The sequence below is a fragment of the Clarias gariepinus genome, unplaced genomic scaffold, assembly GCF_024256425.1.
Source record: "Clarias gariepinus isolate MV-2021 ecotype Netherlands unplaced genomic scaffold, CGAR_prim_01v2 scaffold_31, whole genome shotgun sequence".
Taxonomy (NCBI): domain Eukaryota; kingdom Metazoa; phylum Chordata; class Actinopteri; order Siluriformes; family Clariidae; genus Clarias; species Clarias gariepinus.
This window is the reverse complement of record NW_026520998.1, coordinates 261,373-280,152: the sequence shown is the minus strand read 5'-3', so window position 1 is coordinate 280,152 and position 18,780 is coordinate 261,373. Positions and strand designations below refer to the sequence as shown.

At 38.8% G+C, this 18,780-nt stretch overlaps 1 protein-coding gene across 2 annotated transcripts; it reads left to right on the top strand.

The window, feature by feature from the left end:
* Positions 1–2,542: 2,542 nt before the first annotated feature.
* On the top strand, positions 2,543–17,922 carry LOC128517003 (serine protease HTRA3-like). 2 transcript variants are annotated; one of them, XM_053490734.1, is made up of 10 exons: positions 2,543–3,067; positions 7,225–7,324; positions 8,768–8,990; positions 14,129–14,323; positions 14,415–14,447; positions 14,535–14,649; positions 14,740–14,799; positions 16,059–16,116; positions 16,482–16,577; positions 16,669–17,922. In XM_053490734.1, exons 1-10 carry the CDS (start codon positions 2,647–2,649, stop codon positions 16,835–16,837), a joined length of 1,470 nt encoding a protein of 489 aa, XP_053346709.1. In that variant the 5' UTR covers positions 2,543–2,646; the 3' UTR covers positions 16,838–17,922. The 2 variants fall into 2 exon arrangements, with proteins under 2 accessions (XP_053346709.1, XP_053346708.1); XM_053490733.1 differs by having other exon boundaries at positions 2,543–3,091.
* Positions 17,923–18,780: the final 858 nt, after the last annotated feature.

Genomic DNA, 18,780 nt, shown 5'->3' with positions numbered 1-18,780 from the left:
AGTCCTGAGAGTAAACACTCCCTTTATGTCTCTATATAATCCCCTGATACACTAATGCACTTATCCCAGTGTCTCACTAGATCTTGGACACCATCAAGGTAGAAAGTTCTCTCTGTACACCGGATCGGACTGTCTGTCTGATTCATGTCTGACATTTCCCTTTCCAATTTACTAACTGACTTGCTAAAACAGATGTTTGTCAAAAAGGCCTTGGCCGATTGATTGAAAAAAATGTAGGTTTTGTTTTTGGCTAAATCATTGTTTTGATCTGCAGAATTTAAAGAAATAAATGCTGGATCTCTACCGATGGTGGACACACGATATATTGTCCTTATGTGTCAAATTCATTCAGTTGTTTTTATCAAATTGACCAGGCTGCTCTTTACTAATGTACATGCCTGCTATTAATAAATCAGATCATTTATTTTAACTTTGTGTTTATCCCTGACCAATTTATTCTGGTATTTCTGGTATGTGACAGAAATAAACAAGTGTGTATTTAATTTCAGCCTGCTGCATCCTGTGTCGGGGTGTATCCAAAGTATAAGTGTGTGCGTGTGTTTGTGTGTTTGTGTGTATTATTTGTTGTATGATGTGAGTTCCTATGAATGCTCCTCACCGTCAATGAGTTTATGAATGTGAGTTTACTGGAAATGACACACACACATCAGATCAGATTAGTGTTACATTCAACACACTGCTGTGGTTAGAGACAGTAATGGTGAAAGGGCTGACTAAGCATTAAGCTGTGTTCACACTGGATTTTGACTGTTTTGTATTTTTTTGGAGTAAAAGCAGGTGATTATAAATTATTCTGGTTTTATGTGATTCTGGAGGAAAAATGCTGGTTTAGTAAACAGTTCACCTTCAGAAGTTTGGCTGGTTTATTGTTTGTGAGACGGACTGTATGAGGCGTTCTGCTGCCTACGCTTTGCTCACTGGTTCGTTTTCTTAGCTTCTTTATTTGTTAAACAGAACATTTTATTAGCAGATTTATTTATCTAATTTAAGGAAGATTTTAAATATGTTGATGATGGAGGCCACTGTGCTCATCTGGACCCTCAATCCTGCAGAAATGTTTCTGTAACTTCCCCAGACCTGTATCTCGATACAATCCTGTCTCCTGTCTACAATCCAGAAAGGTCTACAGACAATTCCTTTGACTTCATGGCTTGGTTTGAGCTCTGACATACACTGTTAACTGTGGGACATTCTATAGACATGTGTGTCATTTTCAAATCATGTCCAATCAACTAAATTTACCCAATCGAGTTTTAGAAACATCTCAAGGATGTTATGAGAAAAGAGGAAGCACCTGAGCTTTAATTTTAAGTGTCATGGCAAAGGGTGTGAATACTTATGTACTTATGTAATTATTACTATTATTTTTTACCTAAATTTGCAAAGCTTTCCAACAAATGTCTTTTACATTGTCATTACAGGGTGTTGTTTGTAGAATTTTAAGGTAAATAATGAATTTAATCCATTTTGAAATAAGGCACAATGTGGGAAAACTTTCCGGATGCTCTGTATATATTAATAAAAAGCCCTAAAATGGTAAAACGTGAAGCTCCTAGGTTTGTTCTAGCTCTGCACTCTTTAGTTCCTTTGACCTGTGCTTTACTGATTGGGGAATTTTAAAGTTCAGGTAGATTAAGTGGATGGAAACAAAGGAAGAGGAAGTGAATGAAAAATCCCTTTATTGCATATCACTCTGACTCTCACTCTCTATTTTTTTAAATCTAATATTGTCTTTACACTGAAAACCTGATTTAATTATTACTTTAAACAAATAGAATTCAGTGAGGTAAGTTAATATTTGACTATTTGTATAAAAGTCGTGTGTGTGTGTGTGTGTGTGTGTAGATTGTGGATGTTTTAATTAAAACATTAAGGAGTAAAACAGCAGTGAAAATGAACTGATCTGAATGACTGACAGGCAGAAGGAAAAATACCTTTTTTGTGTAATAATGAGCCTAGAAATATCTTAGAAATTGTTGAATATTTTACAATATACAGCACAATATTACTCGCTACCATTTCTGTTGGAGCAACGCTGTCTGTGTCTAACAGGACGAATGAATTATTAAAATTAAAGTTCAGGGTTAAAGATTTTAAAGAGTTTGTGTCTTGGTTTTAGAAACACATTAAACAATTCAATACTGAGCAGATCTTTTATACATCACTTAAATGACGTGTGAGAGAGAGTGTGTGTGTGTGTGTGTGTGTGTGTGTGTGTGTGGGAGAAAAAGAAAGTATGTGTGTGTGTGTGTGTGTGTGGGAGAGAGAGAAAGTATGTGTGTGTGTGTGTGTGAGAGAGAGTGTGTGTGTGTGTGTGTGAGAAAGAGAGAGTGTGTGTGTGTGTGTGTGTGTGTGTGTGAGAAAGAGAGAGTGTGTGTGTGTGTGTGTGTGTGAGAGAGAGAGAGTGTGTGTGTGTGAGAGAGAGAGAGAAAGTGTGTGTGTGTGTGTGTGTGTGTGTGTGTGTGTGTGAGAGTGAGTGTGTGTGTGAAGATGATTCAGTCGTTCCCCGACACGGTGAGCGCGCGCTGCTCTGTGGAGATGTGATTTCTCCCCGGACTTTATTCTCTCTCTCTCTCAGTCCTCCGCGCGCTCTCTCTCTCTCTCTCTCCTCCTCTCCTCCACAGGATGCACGTGCTGCTTTTCGCCGTGTTTGTGCTGTTCGCGCGTGCCCATGCAGCCCCCGAGACGCGCGCGCCCTGTCCGGTCCGGTGCGACATGTCCGAGTGCCCGGTGCCGCGTGCGGCTTGTCGGGACGGGCGCGTGTCGTCCCGGTGCGCGTGCTGCGCGGTGTGTGCCCCGGGCTCGGAGGGCGGAACGTGCGGACGCGGTGTTACCTGCGGCTCTGGTCTGGAGTGCGTGCGCTCCGGGGCAAAGAAATCATCTAAAGGGGTTTGCCGGTGTAAGAGCCGAAGCCCGGTGTGTGGCAGCGACGGGAAGACTTACGGGACCCCCTGCAGGCTGGAGGCGGCCCGCCGCAGAGCGCGACACCGCGGAGACCCTCCGGTAACGCGCGTCCACAAAGATCTGTGCGCGTCTCCGTCTCCAGGTACACGGGCACTGCGGGGTTCGGGTTAGTGTCATACACAGTCCACATCTACACACACTCGGATCTCCTTCATTAAACCAAACAACAAATAACAACATCTATAATCAATGACTTCTATAACCTTCTATAACGCTCTACAGTATTATATTGTGTATTATATGATATGTACATTATATATTGGTTCTGTATTATTTTGAATATTAATTATCAACATATATAATATAATTCCCATGATAACTTGATATGAGACATTTACACATATACACGAACATTATGCCAAATGATTATCTAACAGCAGATATTTAGACTCGGAGTTAGCAGACTAGGCCAAGCCATTAAAAATAAGGCAATTTTCATTAGATTGATGCACTACTTTATAACCTGATATATGAAAATAAAGACAATTTAATGACTTTTAAACAGTAATTTGGTTTTCTTTACATGGTAAAAATTCTGAGCGTTTTTATTATTTCAGCTTTAAAGCTTTACTCGGATGTGGTGGTTGGTGGAATCAGTGCATACCAGACATCAGAAACATTTCACTGAAGACTAAACAACAGTTTAACAAACCAACTGCCTGTCTCAGTCTGGTTAAAATGAACAACTACACTTTTATTTTGTATGCAGACATTGTGCATGTATGGGACAGAATAAAATGTCATTCACACAAAAGAGCATAGTATTGTTTTGTATTTTTAGTTTCTTTTACGGTTTTCATTGGTTAAAACTTCTTACAGAATTTTGTAGTCAGAAAAATTCTCAGGCATCTGGACTTAATCAAAAATGTACTAATGTGTAAGATATTAAATAATTGTAATATCTTTGAATTTGTATGGTAACAATGCTTGGCAAAAGAAGGTCACCACTTTGACCCTTTAAATAGGTGAATAATGAAGGCAATTATTTTATATCTTTATCCCTGATGCAGTAGGAAGTTTCTGATTTCATCTGCAAACATGTTAGCAGATGTATACCGTGGTTTTTAAAAAAATGTTATTGTGGTTCAGGAGGGTCAATTTTTGGTCTGCATCAAGCAAAATTATCAATGAAGGATACTGCTGAAATGACAGGAATTAGGTTTAAACTATCCAAAGCATTATTAAGACCTGGATGGAAAGTGCTGAGCTGTTAACTTTATGGAAGAAATGTGAAAACAAATGTAATTCATGCCCATGATTGAAAATCATTTAAACGTTTTGTGAAAACAAAAAAAACAAACAAACAGAGGTGTGTTAAATAGTGAAAGTATGAGTATTTCCACATTCAGTGGTATGCAAAGTTTGGGCACCCCTGGTCAAAACCTCTGTTAATGTAATCAGTTATGCACGTGGAAGATGAAATGATCTTCAAAAGGTATAAAGTTACACATGACACATCTTTATATTTAAAATATATATATTTTCAAAACAGCAGAAAAGATAAAGGGCCCACAGCTAATGTTTGGGCACCCTGCATAGTTAGTACCTAGTAGAACCCCCTTTGGCAAATATCACAGCGTGTAAATGCTTTTTTAGCCAGCCAAGAGTCTTTCGGTTCTTGTTTGAGGGATTTTCCCTCATTCTTCCTTACAACAGCCTTCCAGTTCTGTGAGCTTCCTGGGCCGTCGTGCACACACTGCTCTTTTCATCCACAGATTTTCAATGTTGTTTTGGTCAGGAGTCTGAAGGCCATGGCAAAACCTTCAGCTTGCCTCTTGAGGTAGTTCATTGTGGGTTTTAAGGTGTGTTTAGGATCATAATTCATTTATAGGAGCCATTCTCTTTTTAACTTCAGCCTCTTTACAGTTAGTGTTTTGTTTGTTTTTAAAATTTGTTGTAACATAATTAAAACCATTCTTCCCTCTACCCATGAAATGGTCTTCATGCCATTGGCTGCAATACAACTCCAAAGCATGATCGATCCACCTCCATGCTTAACCAGTTGGACTAGTGTTCTTTTTATGAAATTACCTTTGCTCATTGCAGCCAAAGAGTTCTATTATAACCTCATCGGGCAGCAGGACCCAATCAAATGGGGGTTCTGACTTGCTTTTCTAGCAATTCTATGAGCAGATCTCTTTGATATTTTTTTTGTGCTATCTTCTTATAACCTTCTCCTGCTTTGTGGGCATCAATAACTTTCATTTTTGGAGTGCTAGGCAATTGCTTAGAGAAACACATGGCTGATGTTGATTGTTGGGACAAGGCTAGAAGAGTCTGGGTATTTGGAAAGCTTTGAAATTTGCATCATGACTAATTAAGGTCTGATACCTTGGTCAAATTTATCTGAGAGCTCAAATCTTCTGGGGTTTCCATTCTTTTGTAGGCTGCTGCTTTTCTATTTTACGCTCTAAATTGTAGAAAACAAAAACAATACACTGATATTGCTTAAATTATTGGAAAAGAGTGCTAATTTTTTAAAACACTTTTGCCATTTGGAGATCTTTTCATCCTCCACTTGCTTAACAGAAATTTTTCTCCGGGGGTGCCCAAACTGTCCAAACAATCCACTATACACTTATAATGTGATAAGAACTCACAGGATTGGGACTAAACAGCTATGTCCATAAGAAAACAACTTGTTATTGAGACTCATCAGGAAAAAGGCTTCAGTTTGTTAGGGATCATAAAGACTGGACTTTGGAGCAATTGGAAAAAGTCATGTGACCTGATGCCCATCATGCATAGTGTCCACTGTACAAGCCTCTGGAGACAGTGTTATGATCTGGGGTTGCTTCAGGTGCTCAGGTCTAGACTCGGCAGCCTTATGGGGCAATAAAATTTAGTCAGCTGTTGACCTTAATGTACTCAATCACCAGGTTATCACATCTATCGAGGTTTTCTTCCCTGATGGCACGGAGCATATTCCAGGACTCCGAGTGTGAAAGAGTGGGTATGGGAGCATGAGGAATCATTTTTAAGCACGAACTTGACACCACAGAGTCCTAACCTTATCTCCCTTAAATGTCTGTAGGCTAAAGAAGACTTTACAAAATGGTGTAACTCTCAGCCAATATGAGTGGAAATACATAAGACTGTAAAAAATGCTATGGGACCAAAGTTTTTCAAACATTGCCACAGTCATTGTGCGTAAAGCAATTTTTATTATTTAATTAAATTTTTTTGCCGATGCAGTGAATAATCAAATTCTTTATATTATGCATAACCATGTAACACAAGGAAAATATACAAAAGTTCCCAGTCAATCTTTGCTCAAATTTGCTAAATTGAAAGGTATACCAGACCTACAGATCTATGGATTAACAGTATTTTTTAGAAATGGAAGAAAATCCCTATGCACATGATTTATTATTAAAAAAAAAAAAAGTTGTTTCTTGGACATTTTTACTGTGGATATGGACCGAGGATGGGAGCAAAATCCATCAGCAGTACTTATTTTTTTTTTATGTTGCTGTAATTTATTACTACATAATTTGCCAATCTCAGTGTAACACATTTATGTTTGTGCTAAATAAACAAGGCAGTAATCTATTGGTGAAACAGTATAGTATACAATTAGTATATAAAATATGCTGAAACTAAAATGAACAAAACACAAATATGGCAAATGTCAGCACTGCCTTCCAAAATGTGGAAATGATAATATAAAACAAGTTTCATGTCTCTTATGTATTTGAATATAATCATTTTCAGCTATGGAGCAGTGGATATTCACAGTATTTATACTTTATGTACAGATATTGACTCGGCACTGTTTTGTTAGAGAGTTCAGTATATGTATGTGTGAGATATTTATATTTGGGAGAAAAATGAAAACTGAGAAAATAATAACTATTAAATATTGAATACATTACGTATGTTAAAAAATGTTCCTAGAATGACCAGTTCAGAATACACTTCTTATTAGCTGTTCTATTTAGCTTTTTATTTTTACTGCATATTGTATGTATTTGCTAATTGCTACTAGCTATTTTTTTTTTTTTTACTAATGACATGATAAAACTACTAACCAGGGAAGGTCAGGGATAGCGCTTATATGCTTCTTATGAGACACATAAAGCCAGCTAATGCAGGTTTTCATATTGTTGTTCATGCTACAGTACAGCATTGGGCAACTAAACACCATCAGAATGTTAATTGCCCACTTCCACATTTACACCACATTACTTTTAGTAAACCTTTAAACCTTTATTTTATTTTATTTTTTTGCTAGTATAGGTCCCACTCACCACAGCAGCCTCAGGTACAAGTTTAACTTTATCGCTGATGTTGTGGAAAAAATTGCCCCAGCTGTGGTTCATATCGAGCTCTTCCTCAGGTAAGTATCGTGTCTCTGCATGTTATTTTGGTAATGTTGCACTAAATCTTGCTTCATAATCTTGCTCCAACAAGAACTAGAAAACCCAAAAAACAATATGTTTCTGTGATGATTTAACACTTTTGCAGCTTTACCAGTACAACAGTTGCTCTTTCAAAAGAATATGATTTCTTTTAATAAAAAAAATGCAGGTTCTCTTTCTCAGAAAACAGAAATTACACTCTTCTTCTGCACTAAATTCCTTCCTGAGGTGGAAACTGTTCTGGCCATTAAAATGCGAGCACTAGAACCTCATTTATGAATGTTAAATGCACCTATAAAGAAGTTTTAACTGTTGAAACCATACCATATTTATATAATATAATATAATATAATATAATAAACCAGTGATTTATTTAATACATGTACATTTATTACATGTAAATGTAAACCAGCACTGCTTTTATTGAAAATTAATTATTTCTTTCTGTTTAATCAGAATTGAGAATTTAACAGGGCTTTAGAGTAAAATAAGTTACTGCATACACACAGACTTGTATGTCCTCTTCCCTAGTTTATATTACTTGTCTAAATGATGAATTCAGCCTGACCAAAAAATAGTTGAGCCATTGCGTGCTTCTTGGAAACAGCTGGTCGTTTGGTTTCTGGTTTTTGTTCCAGTTTGGTTTGATGGTTGAACAAAACACCTATTGTAGGAATACATTTGAAATATGTGTGCAGTAGCCAAGCATAAAAAGCCTAACAGAGCAAGTGTTTAATTTTGCACAGTCCTGTCATGTTTTATTATACTTATACCACAAAAAATTGCCAAAGATTAACCTTTAAAAAAAATAAAGAAATCACACGCAATTTTACAGGTACATAGTTACACTTGATGTTGATGAGTTGGTTTCCATTATCACTTACTGTACATTATATGAGCAAATACAAACATCTCCTTACATATTCATGAAGGCAATAAAATAGAGAAAAAACAATGCAACTTGCCATGTTACTCAGAAAACGAATTTCCCTCTAACAAAAAACTTAAAATGTTAACACTTAATTTCAGTTAAAATGACAAAATCATAAAACTGGAGATTTCTTTCACAAATGAAAGAGAAAGATGAAAATATCCTTACAGAAAAATTATTTTAAATAACAAGGCAATTTTAATCAATTATAATATTAGATTATGTTAGATTATGTGAAGTGACATGTCTCTTTTAAGGGGTTGAAAAGATAACATATTGGAATGAGTGTAATAATATTAACCTGTGAATTACACCCAGCACTTTTGCACTCATAGAAAATCCAACAACATTTTCTGAACAATTAGACTTGTGAATTTAGTATTACTGTTGTATAAGAATTATAAATTTTTTCTTGTCTTCATGTTAAACTATAACATGCTTATAATTTACATTGCACAAATGCAGTCATTTTTTAAATGTTTGTGTTTAGCCATCCACTGTTTGGACACCACGTGCCATTGTCCAGTGGGTCAGGGTTCATAGTTACAGACACTGGTGTGATCGTGACCAACGCCCATGTGGTGAGCAGCAGCGCCACTTCAGTGGGCCGACAGCAGCTTCAGGTGCAGCTTCATGATGGCAAAACATATGAGGCTTCCATAACAGACATTGACAAGAAGTCTGACATTGCCACCATCAAAGTTGACCCACGGGTAAGAGAAACCTGTATTGACGGTAGGAAACAAATTAACCCTGGACAAAGCTTATTTGACTGACTGGCTGTTAAAACACATCATCGTACTCAATTAAGTGACCTTTGTCCAGCAAACGGCATGAAAATTGGCATATACAAATTCAAATTATTTTCAATTCAATTTTATTTGTATAGCGCTTTTAACAATTGTCATTGTAGCAAAGCAGCTTTACACAATCAAAAGAATTATTTAAGTTTTTATGGAATGTGTATGAATCAAAATGGTCAGTTTGTCCCTGATGAGCAAGCCGAGGGCGACAGTGGCAAGGAAAAACTCCCTGAGATGGTAGTAGGAAGAAACCTTGAGAGGAACCAGACTCAACAGGGAACCCATCCTCATCTGGGTGATAACAGATAGCAGGGATTGATCTGCATTTATACCGTGTGTTAGGTGGCAGGCAGTTCAGCTATAACAGTTGATGTTAATTGATGTTAATATGGAGTCCAGGTAGTTATTGGAGGCTCAGGTAGACTCGTAGGAAATTCCAGTCCTGAACTATTGAGCAACTGCAGCCAGGTCAAGTCCGCAGAGAAACAGCTGTCAACATTAATCGAGGTCAGAACTGTCTTCATGGTAAAGTGAAACCATCTCTAGACACCAGACACATCCCAAAGAGAAACACGGGGCATCCATGCGACGAGATCTCCAACCAGAAGCGGGGCACCAGGATGGGTCAGACAGGTCCGGAGGGCAGAGGGAGTCTGGATCACTGGCAGCTCAGGAACGATATGTGTAGCTCGACAGAGAGAGGGAAGGAGAGAGGGGGAAAGAGGGAAGGGAAAGAGCAGGAGAGAGGGCAGAAGAGATAACAATTAGGTCTGGTCACAGTCATATAATGTATAATGTGAATGTATATTTAGTGTAGAGGACTAACTATAAAAGCATAACTAAAAGGGAGAGCCAGAAGGAAACACAGACATGAGGGGGAACTGAGATGTAAAGCAGCCAATCACCTCACCGTCAACAAACCTGAGTGATCAATGAGAGTAGGGAGGACAGCATCTAAACATACTAGTTCACCTAATACTCTACGTCCATGAGTCCCTCAGATCTGCTCCTTTACCTAACGCAAATCAAACCTCATACAAACTTCCATAATTCTTTTAATGACAATGACAATTGTTATAAGCGCTCTAAAAAACCTGTACATTGTTAGCATATCTAGGCACTATGGTACAGTATACTATCTCAGCCCCGATGTTGTCATCCCTTGTGAATTCATAACCCCTGGGAACGCCTGCAGTGGCGAACTGTGAGCGGGGGCAGATGAGATGCAAGCGGGCAGCCATGAAGGCTAGGCTAAAGGCTAACGCCTTCAAACCACCGCTTCCATCCATATTTCTCTCTGATGTGCAGCCAATCTGCTGCAAGATGGATAAAATACGACTGGGATTAGAAATGTGGAGGATTTTGCTGCAGCATGATTTTTACTGAGACCTGACAGCATAGTACCATCCCAGATGTGGTTATTGGGCTGACCGGCTTCACCGTGCACCAAGCTGATAGGATGGCAGACTCGGGTAAGAAGACTGGCAGGGGGCTGTGCCCTTATATTAACAACTCTTGGTGCATGCAGACCATGGTAATGGTAAGACTCTGTTGTCCTAACATGGAACTCATGCTGCTTAAGCTGAATAACTTTTATGCCCGCTTTGATAGGGGCAACAGAGAGCGACAATTGCCCAGCCCTCCCTCAAGTCATACTGCCCCAGTCCTGAGCAGCCACAAAGTAAGGCAGTGCCTCTGCAACATTAATCCCAGGAAGGCTGCCAGAGCTTGTCGGGTGCTTAAGGACTGTGCTCAAGGTGCTCAAGGATTGGCTACCCTCTTCAGTCTGTCGCTGTCCACATCATGGGTGGATAGCGAGCATACGTTCCCACCCTCATGTACGCAAACAAATATTCACATCCTCGCCCCACATGTAGACACACAAAAATGGACATGGTAACCACACTCACACTCCCCATATGCACTCTATACTCCTAGATCCAGGCACCACTACCCCCAGAGGGGCAATCAGCGCCTGAACACCCTTCGCTCTGGCGTGGGGACAGGAAGACCACCCCGGTCCCCGTAGCAGCAGAGAAGACCACCAGTCCCGACCCCAATCGGGGCGACCAGCTTATCCTCTCAGCCCCCAGCCCTTGACAGAAAACAGAGAACAGGGGCGTAAGAAATAAAAAAAAAAAAAATACATTTAAAAAAAAAGGAAGACCCTGTGCTTCACCCCACCCGCATAAATGTAGTGTTGTTGTGTGTTGTTTTAAGGTGCTTTAAAAAGGGGTGCTTTAAAACAGGGGAGGGGCACCCTCCACAAGCTTGTCTCAGCTCCCCTCCCCAGAGCCCTAAATGTCTATGTGCGACTTAAAATTGAGAAGTGTGCACTGGCACCAGAGGGAAGGGTAAATGAACAGACCGCCCCCTGGATGCCATTCGATGTGCCCACCCCCCAAGGCCCTATATGTATGTGTCATGTGACAGTAAGTAATGAGAGTGTCTAAGTTGTAATGTGTGATTGAGATGCAGGTGGACACGAGGAGACAGAGGAGTACCACCTCCCCCGCCTCCCAGCGACCCGCACCACAAAACCCTACCAGAACCCCAAGCCCGCCCCGGACCTACCCCGGAACAGTACGGCCACCAGGCCGGCAACCTATGTCCGCAGTCACAGGCATCTCCAGCAGCTCGGCATACAGCTGCCAGAAAAACAGCACCCAAGAGTCACCAAAACCCCATCCAGGCCAGGATCGCAGCCCCAGCGCCGAACCCCCCTACAGATTACCTGTCTAAATGATTACAGACCGGTCACACTTACACCTATATCTGCAAAATGTTTAAAGAGGTTGGTGAGCAAGCACATTAAGGATGTCATACTAAGACCAAACAAAGCGACAGAGGATGCAGTGACTAACGTGCTCCATTCTATGTTGGAACATCTGGAAAGGAAAAATACAAATGCTAGGCTCCTTGTCGGGCCTTGCTTAAGGGCCCAACAGCAGCAACCTGGCAGAGCTAGGGCACAAACCACTGATCTTTTGATTCGTAACTCAGAGCCTTAACACACTGAGCTACTTCAGGAAAAAGGAAAAGAAAAATAGTATGATGTATTTTATATTAATATAATATTAATAATATATTTTACTAATATAATATATATCAATATATAATGTATAGCAATGAATTTAGTATCAAAATATTTATACAAGTTTTTCTTTTCCTGAAGAGTCTATACATTTTTTAGGTTTCTCTCTCTCTCTCTCTCTCTATGGCGACCCCTGAAAGGCCGAAAGACAAAGAAGAAGAAGATATATATATATATATATATATATATATATATATATATATATATATATACACACTCACCTAAAGGATTATTAGGAACACCTGTTCAATTTCTCATTAATGCAATTATCTAATCAACCAATCACATGGTAGTTGCTTCAATGCATTTAGGGGTGTGGTCCTGGTCAAGACAATCTCCTGAACTCCAAACTGAATGTCAGAATAGGAAAGAAAGGTGATTTAAGCAATTTTGAGCATGGCATGATTGTTGATGCCACATGGGCCGGTCTGAGTATTTCACAATCTGCTCAGTTACTGGGATTTTCCCACACAACCATTTCTAGGGTTTACAAAGAATGGTGTGAAAAGGGAAAAACATCCAGTATGCGCCAGTCCTGTGGGCGAAAATGCCTCGTTGATGCTAGAGGTCAGAGGAGAATGGGCCGACTGATTCAAACTGATAGAAGAGCAACTTTGACTGAAATAGCCACTTGTTACAACCGAGGTATGCAGCAAAGCATTTGTGAAGCCACAACACGCACAACCTTGAGGCGGATGGGCTACAACAGCAGAAGACCCCACCGGGTACCACTCATTTCCACTACAAATAGGAAAAAGAGGCTACAAATTGCATGAGCTTACCAAAATTGGACAGTTAAAGACTTGAAAAATGTTGCCTGGTCTGATGAGTCTCGATTTCTTTTGAGACATTCAAATGGTAGAGTCAGAATTTGGTGTAAACAGAATGAGAACATGGATCCATCATGCCTTGTTACCACTGTGCAGGCTGGTGGTGGTGGTGTAATGGTGTAGGGGAGTTTTCTTGGCACACTTTAGGCCCCTTAGTGCCAATTGGGCATCATTTAAATGCCACGGGCTACCTGAGCATTGTTTCTGACCATGTCCATCCCTTTATGACCACCATGTACCCATCCTCTGATGGCTACTTCCAGCAGGATAATGCACCATGTCACAAAGCTCGAATCATTTCAAATTGGTTTCTTGAACTGACAATGAGTTCACTGTACTAAAATTGCCCCCACAGTCATCAGATCTCAACCCAATAGAGTAATATATATATATATATATATATATATATATATATATATATATATATATATATATATATATATATACTGTATGTAGTGTATATACTTGCATGTCTTCACTGAAGGTGTCATTACTACAGTTATAATATTACACTACATGAATACACACTTCCTAAAAAGGCTTTATGAGACTGTAAGATTTCCTGGCATAGATTAGTATTTTCCTTTAAGATTTATGTGCGTTAATGAACTTTCCACTGTATACTACTCATTTATTGTCTATTATGAGTGGCTTTAATGGTAGTTCTCATATATACAGTACATCTGAGCCAGTTTATATTTCATTGCCCCAATCATCTAGGCTACTTAGACATGTTAACTGTGCTACAACGCAAGTATGGACATTTTAGAAATGAACACTTATAAGGGACCAGCCTAAATGGAAAAGGAACTGGATTTGTTTGGTTTATAGAAATGGAAAAGAGACTGTGTGAACATCTTGGATAATGAAAGCAGTGCTTGTTAGAGTCATAGCAATTCAATTAGTTTACTAACTTTTAAGAAATTCATACAATTATACAGAATATGAATAGCTATAATTTCATTTGTTCTTTACCATATTTATTTTAGGCACAAAGAAAGATGTAATATTTATGCATAATAATTCCTATGTGAAGTTCATGGACAGTCTTTGGAGGTCATGTCTGATCTTTGCAAGTACTGCTAATACATTGGAAGAACATTTTTTTTTTGTGTATGTATTAGAAAAAGCTTCCAGTTCTTCATCTGGGCCACTCAGCTGACCTGCGCCCAGGAGAGTTTGTTGTGGCCATCGGCAGCCCATTTGCTCTGCAGAACACTGTAACTACCGGCATCGTGAGCACAGCACAGAGAGACGGCAAGGAGCTTGGCATCCGGGACTCGGACATGGACTACATTCAGACTGACGCCATCATCAATGTAAGACAAGTCCAAATGCTATTTCTAAAGTAAGGTCTAAATATTTTACATTTTTAACATTTTCTTTCCCCTATACAATGTTCTTAAGTAGTATGGAAACTCAGGTGGCCCACTTGTTAACCTTGTAAGTATTAGCCATTTATCAGTTTTCCATACCAACATTCACTGTAGTGATGAAGTGCACTGAAGTGATGCTGCATATTCATCTTAGGATGGTGAAGTTATTGGGATAAACACACTGAAGGTGACCGCTGGGATCTCCTTTGCAATTCCATCGGATCGAATTAACCGATTTCTAGATGATTCCCATGACAAACGGTACAAAGGTAAAAGCCCTGCCCTGGCAATATGATCTGTTTAAGTTACACAAAAATTATTTAGTTCAGTTTCTATGAAGACTTTGAAATCTATTTCAGATAAACACAAGCTAGTTAGGCTGCAGTATATGCCATCTCAGCCTGTGGTGTCTGATTCAGGTGAGAATTTATATTTTATAAGATATAATTTATTTTTTGTAGGTAAAATGTAGAAAAATGTGGAAAAGACTGTTGAGAGTTACTATATGTCAGGGATTTTACTGAGCATTGTATGTTTTGTTTCCTGTCAAGTCTGCTACTCTTTCATTCATCATTTAATTCTGGGTTTACAGTGCATAGGTTGTCTAGTGTCTTACAAAAGTACTGTTTTATTTGAGGTTTAAGTTCAAGGTTTAATTTCCTAGTCCTGACTGTGTTTATTAGTTTGGTTCTTAATGCCTGACACACTGCTAGACCAGTGCATGGATGCAGCAGGTGAGCAGAGGGCGGGCAGTGCTGGGATTGAAAAGATCTAGTTTCCCCAATCCGCCCCTTATTAACATGGAAACTGGCCATCTCTGAAGGGAAGGCCCCTTCCCTATGAATACATATCTGTTTATGTACTATTTGCGCACAAATTAAGGTACCTCATATGCTCCCGTCTGGCAAGTTTATGGCTTTTCACATTCACGGTATATTTTGTCTCATATAATAATCGACTTCTTTAAATCCCAAGTGAACAACATGGTCATGGTAGTGATAGTGGTTTTCTGAATACCTGTGCCGCATCCCATTGCTAGAACTGCCTACCATCTGTGCAATAGCTGCCATGCTCTTTTGCCACTTCGAAAGAGAAGTTGCTGGGGCCAACAAGTGTTTTTTTTTTAACCAGAACCATGGAGAATACCCTAAGTACCAGCCCATGGTGGTTGTCCTATCAAGACTTTTAAAACTTTCCAGACTGCCAAAAGCTAAGTGTTACTGTAGGTAATTTGGTCCCTATAAGGTCCTCCAGCAATCCTCAAATCTGTCAACCGAAGACCATTAGCCATAAAACTGCCATCAAAAAAAAAAAAAAAAAAAATGTTGTTAGATTAGGGGAACTTTGCCATGACTTCAGTGGAAGGCTCTGTTTACCTGTGTTGTGTAACCTGCATGTGCATCTGACATAACCTTCTAACCTGATGATACTTGGTTCAAGAGACATTCTTAAACCTTTTCATCAAAAATATAAATTAAACTAGTTTGTAAAGTAATAGTTGTAGTCTGCATATAAAGATTAGAAGTTCAACATTAACAAATGTTTTGTCAAGCTTTCTCTCACAGTCAATATTAATTGAAAGATTTATGCTATTGCCCAGGACATACCTTCCAAACTTTTTGCTTGGATTTTTAACATGGATTTTACTGACTCAAATGATTAATGACCTTAATTTCAGATGTAAAAAGCACAAAGAAAAGATTTCTTGGTATCAAAATGATTGCCCTCACAAAGAAGTAAGTAAAACTATCACTCATGTTGGAATTTGCTGTCCAAATTTGGAATCTAATTTAGATTAGTTGTCTATATATACACTATATATAAATGGATTAAATAAACAGCTGTCTTAATTAATACAAATAATGTAATTGATGGAAAATAAGCTAAATAATTACATTTGAGGTAAAATCAGTTACTGTTTAATGTTGGGCTGCCTCACCCATATCCCATCATAAATAATTTTTTTTATAACTGCTTCTAGGAGTGAGAGTTTTATTCATTACACAATACATACCGGATGTGGACAGCTTAGTCAGTGGAACTACTAAGACTAAGTTCTTGTTTTTCATGTTTCTTCTTTTTCACTTTTTTAAACATTTAGTCTGTCTGATGAGATGAAACAGCATGATCCATATTTCCCAGATATCAGCAGTGGAATTCTTGTTCATGAGGTCATTCCAGATTCCCCAGCACAGAAGTATGTTCACAAGATGACAATTAGAATTTATTTTTAAATCACAATTAACTGAACTGTAAGAAAACTTGTATTTATTGGTTTCTGTATTTAGGGGTGGACTTGAAGCAGGTGACGTGATTGTAAAACTAAATGGCCGTTCATTGGTGAGCACTGACGATATACAGTCTGCTCTTCATGAAGACACACCGCTTCTTTTGGAAATTTATCGTGGCAGCAATAGTTTACTATTCAACATTGAACCACAGGTCCTTTTACCGTAAAACCAAAGGTCTGCTGGAAAACTCATATTCATTTAAATGACATTTTGTTTTAACGTGCAATTTTTTATTTTGTATGGATGAGAAGATGGAGGCTACATACAAACAACTGAACACTCACTGTATTTTTTTATTATTACCAGTGGCAGTAAATATAGGCTCTGTATTAATACATAGAGAACAACTGTGCATTGTATATAATGACTAGGATTTTAGTCTCTGAATTCACCTGAAACTTTTTTTTTTTTTTAATTCAGATGTTAACATGCAGTCATAAAGTCACTGGACTCAAATGTCTGTTTTTTTAAACCTGCACAGAAGTATGCACATATTCACCACAAACTACCTGAAAGTGTTTTAAAATACAGTACATATCTACACTACATTAACTGATGGGCTGAAATGCATACTTAAGCCCGATTTGGACAGGACTAGTTTTACAGGGTTGTCGTTAGAGAAATTTCTGTTTCACAGACGTACTTTGTGATATTAATCCCGTCCGAAACTGCCATGTCTGTTTTTCTCTCACACGACCTCTGTAAAAATTCCAGAGCAAATTACCTACAGTTTTTCAGCAAACTCGGAGGTCCTCTGAGAAATCTAATCCCGTCCGAATGCGAATGTCTGTGATAGCCAAATTTTTTTTCAAAAACTTTCTTTTGTGTTTTGGTCAACGTGAACTACTGTACTATCTCTAGCGTGCCGGTATTCAAGTTTGCACACCAATAATGGATGTAAATGTGGACATGTGATCTTGTGCAATGCCCACATGTAAAACACAGACACTCCTACCTCCGTAATAAATACGGAGATGTTAGTCCCGTCCGAATGCATACATGAAATGACAGACGTCGTCTGAAAAAAATTCTAACTCAAACGTCGTTTGGAAAACTAGTCCCGTCCGAATAGGGTTTTAGCTACATATAGTACAATACAGTCTTCATTATTTATGTGCTGTTATCACATTGGTCTACAAACTTCATTTTGTATAGCGTGATTTAATCTTTTTTTCACCTTTCTGAACAGAGCACACAAATAAAACAACTAGGGATCTGCCTAACACAAGCTTTTTGTACATCTTATCTATTTTATTTGTAGAGTAATGTTTAATTTTAATTGCAAAACCATTTTAAAACTTGTGTTTACTTGTCTTGAGATACTTGGAAATAAAGGAGTGTTTAAATGGAGTCTGTAAGATCCTGCTTAGACACACTGCCTTGAACCAGCTGAGCAATGCTGAGAGGGGCTGAGTCAAAGTTTTGACAGAATTTCCCAATTTTCTTCCCATACTGGCTCATACTGCTAAAGGAAGATTCCATAATTCAATAAAGGTTTCTATTAAGAGGGTCTAAAAATAATCTTTCAGATGATTTCAACAACATACTTTGTCTATTTTTTACTTTGCCCTCCGGACCTGTCTGACCCATCCTGGTGCCCCGCTTCTGGCTAAAGATCTCGTCACATGGATGCCCCGTGTGTCTCTCTGGGATGCGTCTGGTGTCTGGGAATGATTCTCTCTACCTAGAAAATGGTTCTGGCCTTGACTGGTGTTGGCAACTGTTTCTCTGGGGACTTGACAGTTCGATAGTTCATGACTGGAACTTCTTACAAGTCTACCTGGGTCTTCAATAACTACCTGGACTCCATATTAACATCAATTAACATCAGCTATTATAGCTGAACTGCCTCCCACCCTACACACTGTATAAATGCAGATCATTTACTGCTTTCTGTTTCACCCAGATGAGGATGGGTTCCCTGTTGAGTCTGGTTCCTCTCAAGGTTTCTTCCTATTACCATCTCAGGAAGTTTTTCCTTGCCACTGTCGCCCTCGGCTTGCTCACCAAGGACAAACTGACCATTTTGATTCATACAAATTCATACAAACTTAAATAATTCTTTTGATTGTGTAAAGCTGCTTTGCGGCAATGAAAATTGCTAAAAGC